We start from the raw sequence: 11,111 nt of genomic DNA, 5'->3' as shown, positions 1-11,111 counted from the left end.
CCGGGCACTTGTGCTTTTTCCTAGCCAAGGCTCTCGTTTTTTCAGGTGTGCAGAAGGTGGCTCTATATAGGTGCTAGGACTCGTTGCCTAGGAGAGGCGACGCGCGGGAGGAAGGAAGGAAGGAGCCGGGAAGCAGCCTTCGAGAGCGCCATGAGCTTCCGCGGCCAGCGTCCCGTCCCAATGCCTCGGGCGGCAGCCAAGGTAATCGCTGAAGCGACTTCTCCTAGTCGATTTCCCCGCCTAATTAAAAGACTTCGAATAGTCGCCTTCGAGGGCTTCAAGTAATGCTCAGTGCTTTCCCCAGCCATGTTTCCGTTGTGGACTTCAGCTCCCAGAAGCCTTAGCTGCCTTGGCCAATGGCGGGGAATTCTGGGAGCTGAAGTCCAAACCCTTGGAAGACCAAAGTTTGGGAAACACTGCTTTTCGGGCGGTTAAAGTGTTTTCAAAGTGGATAACTGTAGTGTGGATGAACCCCACATGAATGAGGGGCACCCCAAAGCCCTCATTGTTACGATATGTAAGAAATCAATTAATGTGTGTGTGTCAACTGCAAAATAAGTTGCATGAAGCTGATCGGTTGAGGCATGTTTGGAGAGCCGGTAAGCCTGGGAGTTTTTGATACTATGTCAATTTTGTTCAGGCTTGAGCTAACAGAGACAATTTGAAGAGAGAAGCAGAGAGAAAGGCACACAGAGTTTGAGGTGTGCTTTTGCTTCACGACTGGTTTGACCTTGAAGGAGCTGAGGATGGCGACAGCCGACAGGGAACTCTGGCGTGGGCTGGTCCATGAGGTCACGAAGAGTTGGAAGCGAATGAACAAATAAACAACAACTTGCTTCATGAACTGCTGGAAAGAATTTATCCACATCGAAAGACTATTTTAAATTGCTCCCAAAAGGACATTATGTGAGTTGGTGGAACTGAGCACATTGTACATATGTTGTCCTGGGTTTAAGATGAATAAACCACTTGTTCTTTATTGTTCACCTGTATGGCACATATCTTCTTTATCTGGCAAGGCAGTGCGTGGACTACACATTTTGATTGTTCATTACCTCACATTCATCACCCATTCCCCTGCTCAGGTTTTGCAAGCTCCAAACTGGATCCTTGACTGAAACAATCCATCTGGAATGTCCTCTTTTCTGGGTTTCAGTGGGTTTTCCGGGCTATATGGCATATTCCAGAAGCATTCTTTCCTGATGTTTTTGCCTACATCCATGGCAGGCATCCTCAGAGCTTATGAGGTCTGTTGGAAACTAGGCAAGTAGGGTTTATATATCTGTGGAGTGTCAAGGGTAAGAGAAAGAACTCTTGTCTGTTTGAGGCAAGAATGTTGCAATTGGCCAGCTTTGAATAACCTTGCAGCTTCAAATCCTGTCTGCTTCCTGTCTTGGGGGAATCCTTTGTTGGGAGGTGTTAGCTGGCCCTGTTTGTTTCCTGTCTGGAATTCCCCTGTTTTCTGAGTAGTGTTCTTTATTTACTGTCCTGATTTTAGAGTTTTTTAATTACAGGTAGCCAGATTTTGTTCATTTCCTCCTTTTTATTGCCTCCAAGTTTATCAAGCATTAGCATATTTCCTAATGAGTCATGCCATCTCAGGCTCTATCTAAAGTTCTGTATAGCGCTGCTTAAATTTTTAGCGAGGCTGAATTTGCTCCCAGACCATTTTTTTTTGTCTTTTGGGGATTCTTCAGAACTCTCTTCCAACATCCCATTTCAAATTAGCTAAATCTCATTAGCAGTTTGATTTTCTTCTCTTGTTATGCCCAAGATGGAATTCACCTATGTGGCATGGTGTTGCCAGCTCAGAGCTCATCCTTGTATGTGAATTTAAAATTCCTTGTATGGGAATTTTAGGGGTATTTTAATTTAATTGAATTTTCATTAGCTTTAAGATGATGGTTGTTATGGAGCATCTTTTAATGCAGGCATGGGCAAACTTTGGCCCTCCAGGTGTTTTGGACTGTTAGGAATTGTAAGAGTTGAAGTCCAAAACACCTGGAGGGCCAAAGTTTGCACATGACTGTTTTAACATGTATTGATTTATGCTTGATTTAATGAATGGTTATGTTACATTGTCATCCGGAGTTTTGGAGGGCGTTGCCATCTCTACGCAGATGACATGCAAATCCACTACTCGTTTCCATCTGAATCCAAGGAAGCCCCTCAGATGCTGAACCAGTGCCTGGCCGCTGTGGCGGACTGGATGAGGAGGAACAAGCTGAGGATCAATCCTGACAAGACAGAGGCCCTCCTGGTCAGTCGCTCGTCTGATCGGGGTATTGGGTGGCAACCTGTGCTGGACGGGGTTGCACTCCCCCTGAAATCACAGGTCTGCAGTTTGGGGGTCCTCCTGGACTCAGCGTTGACGCTTGAGGCACAGGTGTTGGCGGTGGCCGGGAGGGCTTTCGCACAACTAAAACTCGTGCGCCAACTGCGACCATACCTCGTGAAGTCTGACTTGACCACGGTGGTCCATGCCTTAGTTACCTCTAGACTGGACTACTGCAATGCGCTCTACGTGGGGCTTCCCTTGAAGACGGCCCGGAAATTACAATTGGTCCAGCGTTCGGCGGCCAGACTAACTGGGGCGAGTTACAGGGAGAGATCCACTCCCTTGTTCAAGGATCTCAATTGGCTGCCATTTATTTTCCGGTCCCAATTCAAGGTGCAGACTATCACCTATAAAGCCCTAAACAGTTTGGGACCCACCTACCTTCGTGGCCGTATCTCCTATCATAAACCTGCCCGATCCCTTTGATCGTCAGGGGAGGCTCTCCTGTCCCCACTCCCGATATCTCAGGCCCACCTTGTGGGAACAAGGGAGAGGGCCTTCTCTGCTGTGGCCCCTCGATTGTGGAACTCACTGCCCGGTGAGATTAGGCAAGCCCCCACATTAGCAGCCTTTAAGAAAGACCTGAAAACATGGCTCTTCCGTTGTGCCTTTGGAGAGTAATCACTACATACATCCCTTTTGCTGCTCTCCTTCAATATTTGTCCTCCAGATTGCACCGCCACTTTATGACCCTGTCCTTTGTGGTTTTTACTCCTACTTCCTTTCTCACCCCGAGTTTTAACCTAGTGTTCATGTGGCCCGCCCTTGGTTTTATTGTTCTTTTGATCTTGTTTAATGTAGTGTATATTTTCTTTTATTGTGTTGTTTAATGTGCTATGATTTGTTGTTCTGTTATATTTTGTTATATTGTATTGTTCTGGGCATGGCCCCATGTAAGCCGCCCCGAGTCCCCGTTGGGGAGATGGTGGCGGGGTATAAATAAAGATTATTATTATTATTATTATTATTATTATTATTATGTTTTATGTTCTGTGTAAAGTCGTTTTATGGGTTTTATGGGTGTCGGGATTTTATAATGTAAGTTATTTTTTGCATCTTTTGGTTTATGATTGTGTTTTTATGTTATGCAGACAATCCTGCAATCTCTGCTTTTAGTTGGGTTATCTGAGTCCACATCGCCATATATTTCAGTTCAAAGCAGAAAATGTGGGATTTTATTCAGCTGTGTGGGAGAGGCTCTGGAATATGCTTAAGCTACGAAGATTTCAGGTGGAATGTAACTTTATTCATCACATCTTAAAGATGTATCCAAAGGGTGACTAATAGCAGACTACAAATACTATAAATAAATTGGTTCTGAGTCTGGATGGAGCCTATGACCTGCACTTTGATCACCTCAGGGATAGATAAATTGGAAATAATTGCTTTAAGTCAGTGGTTTTCAACCAGTGGTTTCCCAGGTGTTTTGGCCTACAACTCCCAGAAATTCCAACCAGTTACCAGCTGTTAGGATTTCTGGGAGTTGAAGGCCAAAGCATCTGGGGACTCACAGGTTGAGAACCACTACTTTAAGTCTTCAATACTATAGATAAGTGGTTATGGCAAAATGAAAAGCAATTTGTACGAGGAAATATTGAAGAGAAGACTGAAATAATGGCAAAATAGAAAATAGGCTTCACAAAAGATAGAGTTACTCTTGATCCTGAGAGGGAGTTACTTTATTGTTGCTAATTTTAAATTTTATTGTCCTATGTCTTGTTTCCTTTATGGCCAAGTGGGCCACATGGGAACTTGCCTGTACTGAGATGCTTCCGAAACAATTGAGCTACAACAAAAGCAACATGATACAAAATGGAGGCCTACAATTCAACATCATCACTTTTCTTTTCTTCTCCTGTATGATTGTAATCTCTTCTGCCTGTTGAAGAAGTCAGTGGTGCGGTGAACACTTGCCTGTTGTGCTTTATGCGTTTTGGTTGGCCAGTGAAATTTGGGATTTTGTTTCATTTTGCTAGTGGATGGATAGCAAGGACTGAGTTAGCCTAGGAGCAGATCCCTCTCACATTTATCACAACTTCTTTCTGATTCCCAGCCAGTATCATACTTCATTCTCAACCTGGGCCCCCCAGATGTTTTTGGCCTTCAACTCCCAGAAACCCTAACAGCTGGTAAACTGGCTGGGCTTTCTGAGAGCTGTAGGCCAAAAGCATCTGGGGACCCCATGTTGAGATCCACTGCTCCATGTGCTCTTAAACAATGTCCTTCCTCTCTTTGTCTCCCAACAATCATAATTAAAATTGAACTTTCTACCTCACCACCACAGAACTATTTCTGTGGCTATTCACACAGTCTGGCTATAGATATATGTTTTTAGACACTTTACTCAATGCATTTGAGATTTAATTTATGGAAGTTTATGCTACCAGCTTCATTTTCTTCGTCTCCAAGGCCCCTTCTACACTGCCACGTAATCCAAATGATCAAAGCAGATAGTCTATGTTATCTGCTTTGATCTGGATTATATGAGTCTATACTGCTATATAATTCAGTTCAGATCAGGTAATCTGGATTTTATATGGAAGTGTACAAGGGGCCCAAGATGCTACAAGGTCCCTACTGATTCAAAGATAGCTATATCTTTGAATTACCCAGGTATGTTTGTCATGGTGGTTAGACCACGAGAGCTGCTTCTGAAGATTTTCAGGTCTGGGCAGAAGAGAGAATGTTGTCCTTTATTTAGTGTAGAGTCCTAATGTATTAGGAAATTCATGTCTTCCCTTGCACTCTTTATAGTATGTTTTATAATTATGCAGTTTCTAGCTACAGTTCCGTAAGAGTTGCCATTCTTTCTTAAATCAGAGAAATAGTTGCTCTGGTTGAGAACAGGACATTGAAAATTACCCTATATACTTGAAGATAAGCCGAGGTTTCAGCCCTTTTTTTAAGCTGAAAAATCCTCCCTCGGCTTTTAATGGGGTCAAGGTCAAGGCCAGCAATGGAGCCTGCAGGCTGTTGCTTGCAATATATGATGTATTTCTCTCTTACCCTCTGTAAAGAAGTATGATGACAGGGATGGAATCTTTTTGGATCCCACCGCTGCCACCCAATTGCGAAGGATTCAACTTCTACCTCTATGTATCCCACTTTTCAATGTTGTCGCTGCCACCACCTTTGAAAGATGCTTTGCTCAAATAATAAGCAACATTTGAAGAAACAGTAACTTGTTTATTTATGGCACAAAGCTTGATAGTCGCAAGAATGTTATATCTTGAGGTGAACGATGTTACTTCTGTACAGTAAGTGTTGCAAGATTTCTCAATAGTTTCACTGAGCTTAGTATGGTGTCAGCTTTATATGACTTGTTTCTTTCAGTTGGGAATACTGTCCCTCTTGAACTTAGTTGATCTGTACCCGATCAAACTTGGACTGGGGAGTTTAACTGGTTAACCCTAGTCTTCCTTGACTTAGGGATGTAGCCTCAGCTCTTTAGTTATCCCTACTAAGAGCTCAGCAACTTTAATTTTAGCCCTTCTCCGCTAAAACTCTCTAGCTGCTCAACTTCCTCCCACAATCTCTTCTCTCGATCTCACTCCTTTCCCACTGAACAGAACCAACTGCTCTGGTCAACCGACAAACTCCAACTGCCCAACTGCTAAATTTGAATTCTAAGGCTTCCACCAGCAAGGTGAAGCCACGCCCCTTTTCCTGGCCATGCCTTGAGGCTCCCAACTTCTGTATAAGAATAGCTGAAATATATAACCTTAAACAGTCAACCTAAACATAGCAATCACGAATAAAACACAATGATCATGACATCTTTACATACCTTCCAACCCGGAAAAATTATTTTTGCTTTTTCTAAACCCAGAATAAGCAAAAATAATAGAGAGTAACACAAAATACATATCTATACATAAACATAACATCATACCTTAAACTCTAAATACAAACCTGTGAGTCTTCCGATCAAGGTGCTCTGGATAGAGCATCAGCTACTACATTACATTTGCCTTTTATATGTTTAATATCAAATGTAAAGTCCTGTAATGATAAACTCCATCTCAATAATTTGTTATTGGTCCTTTTTACATTATCCAACCATCTTAGGGGTGCGTGATCAGTTTGTAACGTAAACTTCCTTCCCCACAAGTATGGTTTCAGTTTCTTTATGGACCAAATTATCGAGTAACATTCCTTCTCGATTGTGGACATGCTATGCTCATTAGAATGCCACTTCTTACTGAGGAATAGTATGGGCCTATCCTCTCCATCTTCATCAATTTGACTTAGGACTGCTCCTAGTCCAGTGTCTGAAGCGTCACAAGTTAAAATAAATGGGTTATCAAAATTTGGGGCTTTCAAAACCGAATCAGAAGTAAGGGCCTTTTTAAAATTGTCCATGGATTCCTGACACTTGGAAGACCAAATTACCTGGTTTGAGTGTTTCTTTTTTGTAAGGTCTGATAATGGGGCAGCCAAATTACTGAAAGACGGAATGAACTTTCGGTAATATCCGGCCAAACCAAGAAATGATCTAATTTGTTTTTTCGTTTTCGGGATTGGCCATTGGTGTATATCTTTAACCTTGGTGGGATCAGGTCTGATACACCCTCCACCTATAATATGTCCCAAATACTTAGACGTATGGTTTCCTAACGTGCATTTAGAAGCTTTAATAGTTAACCCAGATTCTAATAACCTGCCCAACACAAAATCAAGATGCTTAAGATGGTCCTCCCAACAATCACTATAGATACCTATGTCATCCATGTAGGCTAAACAGAACTCACCTAAGCCATAGAGAACTTTGTCTACCAGCCACTGAAATGTCGCACGGCTATTTTTTAATCCAAACGGTAAAACTACAAACTCGTAGAGTCCTCCCTGAGTTCTAAAGGCCGTTTTGGACTGGTCTTCAGGTGCCATAGGCACTTGCCAGAACCCCTTAGTCAAATCAATACTACTTATAAATTTGGCTTTTGCAATCCTTTCTAGTAAATCATCCAAACGGGGCATCGGATACATGTCGTTTTGGGTGATTTTATTTAACAGCCGGTAATCTATGCAAAACCTTACGGTTTTGTCTGGCTTCTTTACTAACACTATGGGCGAAGCCCAAGGGCTGTTAGATGGCACGATTATATCCAAATCTAATATCTCCCTGACCTCTTGCTCTATGCATTCGCTTATCTTACCCGTTACCCTATAGGGAGGGGATGCTATCGGTGCGGCGTCACCGGTGCATATTTTATGTTGCACTCCCTGCACTCTCCCGGGTAAATCTGAAAACATGACTTTATACTTAGCCAAGATTCCTTTAACCTCTCTTTGTTGTGATGGAGATAAGTCTGAATTTATGGATACTTTATCCAAGTTCCTATGTATCTCCCTATCACCTTCCCAAAATGAAAAAGGACCTGTATCTTCCTCTGATACTATACAGTAAACATTTGCTGACCTATTTACATACGGCTTAATCATGTTTACATGCACCCGTTTCTCAATCCCCAATCGTTCATCTAGGATGTCACAGTTCACATGGTTCTGCTTCCTGACGATCCTCCACGGTCCAGTCCAGTCTATCTGTAGTTTGTTGTTCTTGTTGGGTGTTAAAAACAGGACCTCATCTCCGACGTTGAAGTCTCGGGGTCTCGACGTTGCGTCGTACCGGATCTTTTGTTGCTCCTGGGCCATCATAAGATGTTCCTGGGCGATGTCCCTAGCCATCTTTAATGTTGACTGAAGATCTTTGATGTAGTCGTCGACAGGAACAGGATCTGGCATAGGACTTGCTTCCCAGTGCTCTCTGATCAAATCAAGGGGTCCACGAGCCTTCCTTCCGAATAACAATTCAAAAGGCGAGTAACCAGTGCTGTCCTGTGGGACTGATCGATATGCAAATAACAGCTGCTGCAACTTGGTGTCCCAGTCGTGGGGTCTCTGCTGGCTATAGGCCTTGATCATTTTCACTAGTGTTTTGTTCAGGTTTTCTACTAGGCCATTCGTTTGCAGATGATAAGGTGTGGACGTTAGGTGTTTAATTCCACACATCTCTAATAACTTCTTCATTAGCCGCGAGGTGAACTGAGTCCCCAGGTCTGACACAAGCTCTCTGGGAAATCCAGTCCTTCCCCAAATTGATAACAGCGCATTGGCTATGGTGGAAGTTTCAATATTGGTCAAAGCCACTGCATCTGGATACCTGGTTGCATAGTCTATTACTGTGAGGATATATTTGTATCCTCTCCGACTGGGCTTATACAAAGGACCAACTAGATCAATCCCTACTCGGAAAAAGGGTTCCCCAACAACCGGCATGGGAACTAAAGGTGCTTTGGTCTTATCTCTTCCCGTGCTAAAGCTTTGGCAAGTATCGCACGACCTGCAAAACTCCTTGATATGTTGATACATGCCAGGCCAGAAAAAGTTCTTGCTGATTCTTTGGGCGGTTTTTCTAACCCCCAAATGCCCTCCTTGTGGATTGTCATGGGCCACATCTAACAGTTGTTTCCTGTAGTTTACAGGTACCACTATTTGGGTACGTGTTACTGGCTTATTCAAAGTCTTATGGCTTGTACTTTTCCTGTACAAAACTCCCTCCTTAAGTACGAACTTAGGAGTTTTATTTTCTTCTGTTCCTGTGGCGCTCTGAGCTTGCAAGAACAGAGGTTGTAATGTTTCATCTGCTAGCTGCTCTCGCAGTATCTCTTGTTTTCCCTCTATTCCGCTGACCAACTCAGTGATGTTCGAACTAGACTCAGGAAGTTGCTCTGAGCCAGCTTGGATGGTCAAACACTTGGCTTTTGGAGTGTGGACCTCCATGTTGCCTTCATGTTTATCAGCTTCTTTCTGCCAATTCCTAACCTTTCCATTTAAATCATTCCCAATCAAACAGTTGTATGGGATATCCGCGCAGACAGCGAAGTCCCATAATCCTTCCCAGCCTTTGTACTTGATGGGTAAGGATACTACAGGGGTTGGTATCGACGGACCTATCCCCTTTAAATTTATCTCTGAAGAGGGATGTTGGTATCTCTGTGGGACCACTTCAGGACGTATAATACAGACATCCGACCCAGTGTCTCTCCATCCCTGCGTGTGTATCTCATCTATGACAATAGATTCTAAATAGTCTTCAGAGATTTCTCTTGAAAGGATAAATAAACATTGTTTTTCTTTTGGCCTCGCATCAGGGCTTCTAGACTTAACTTCAGGTTCCACTTCTTGTTCTATTGGAGCTCTATTTACAAAGAAAGTAGACCTGTCTTTCTTGATTAGGTTACATTGATATCTAAGATGCCCTGGCCTTCCACAATGGTAACATTTTATCTTTTCCTCAGGCTTGGCTTGGCCTGCAACTGCCTCATGCTTCCTATAGGCGGTGTTTTCTCCTGAACCTCCCCTTTGCATCTGTGTGCGAGAGTGAGGGTAAAACGTCGGCTTTAGAGGTTTTTTCTCTTTTGGTTCTTCCTCCTTCCTAAAGCCTTCTTTCAAGGTAATTAGCTGGTCAATCATAACTGCAGCTTCGTTGGCTGTCTTTGGGTTTTGGTCTTGAATTAGCCATCTGTATTCTGAGGGAACTAGGTGAAAGAGCTGTTCCAGCTTCAATAGTTCCTTAAGTTGCAGAAAGGAATCTACTTCAGATCCTCACCCAGCTGTCAAAGTATTGAGCTTGCTTTGAAGCAACTTGCGCAAAACTTTGGTGTCTGTCCCTCTTTAAAGTTCTGAACTTTAATCTGTAAAATTCAGGCGTCAACTGAAACTTTTGTTGTACCTGCAGTTTAAACATCTTATAATCTCTGTGAGTGTCTTCAGCCATATCACTATATATTTCTAGAAGCTTTCCACTAATTTGTGGCCTCAGATATAACATCCATTTGTCTTCACTCACTTCAAAATCTTTACAGCACCTTTCAAAGGATATAAGGAACTTTTCTATATCATCTTCCTTGTTATATCTGGGAAACCTTTTTAAAATTACATCAGGTGCTTCAGCTCTCAAATCCCCTTCTTGGGTATCAGCATGAGGTTGAGAGTGTGTCAATCTTTGCTTCTCCAAATCTATTTCCATTCTCTTCAACTCTAATTCTGCCTGTCTGGCTCTCTCCTTCTCTCTTTCCTCCATCTTTTTCATTTCCAATTCAGCTTGCCTGGCTCTCTCTCTCTCCTCAATCTCTAATTTCTTCATCTCTAATTGATACTTGAGAGACATTTCAGACAAGGTTACTTGTTCTGAATCTGAGGAGGAAAGCTCTTCCGCCTCCTCTGCCAACTTTTTCTGTTTCCTGGTGGCCATTTCCAGACAAGTTTTACTTCAGCCCTTTTACCTAAAGCTGATCTCCGGCACCAAACTAACCTTTGCCAAACGAATTTCAGGCACTGAATCAGTTCTTGTCACACATATCCCAGGCACTGAATCAGTCTTTGTTACACGTATCCCACCGCTGCCGCCAAATGTAAAGAAGTATGATGACAGGGATGGAATCTTTTTGGATCCCACCGCTGCCACCCAATTGCGAAGGATTCAACTTCTACCTCTATGTATCCCACTTTTCAATGTTGTCGCTGCCACCACCTTTGAAAGATGCTTTGCTCAAATAATAAGCAACATTTGAAGAAACAGTAACTTGTTTATTTATGGCACAAAGCTTGATAGTCGCAAGAATGTTATATCTTGAGGTGAACGATGTTACTTCTGTACAGTAAGTGTTGCAAGATTTCTCAATAGTTTCACTGAGCTTAGTATGGTGTCAGCTTTATATGACTTGTTTCTTTCAGTTGGGAATACTGTCCCTCTTGAACTTAGTTGATC

The 11,111-nt window shown here is 42.8% G+C and overlaps 1 protein-coding gene across 2 annotated transcripts in view; it reads left to right on the top strand.

Annotated features, from left to right (window-relative positions):
* LOC103277627 (uncharacterized) overlaps positions 1 to 11,111 on the top strand; it is an 81,625-nt gene that overhangs the window by 180 nt on the left and 70,334 nt on the right. For both annotated transcript variants that reach the window (XM_062972237.1, XM_062972236.1), the window contains exon 2: positions 46 to 201. In XM_062972237.1, the coding sequence (XP_062828307.1) occupies positions 46 to 201 (156 nt within the window). The remainder of the gene's footprint in view (positions 1 to 45; positions 202 to 11,111) is intronic.

This window comes from Anolis carolinensis, chromosome 2, assembly GCF_035594765.1.
Source record: "Anolis carolinensis isolate JA03-04 chromosome 2, rAnoCar3.1.pri, whole genome shotgun sequence".
NCBI classification, from domain to species: Eukaryota; Metazoa; Chordata; class Lepidosauria; order Squamata; family Dactyloidae; genus Anolis; species Anolis carolinensis.
Note: the sequence above shows the minus strand (reverse complement) of the source record. Positions and strands in the feature narration are given on the sequence as shown.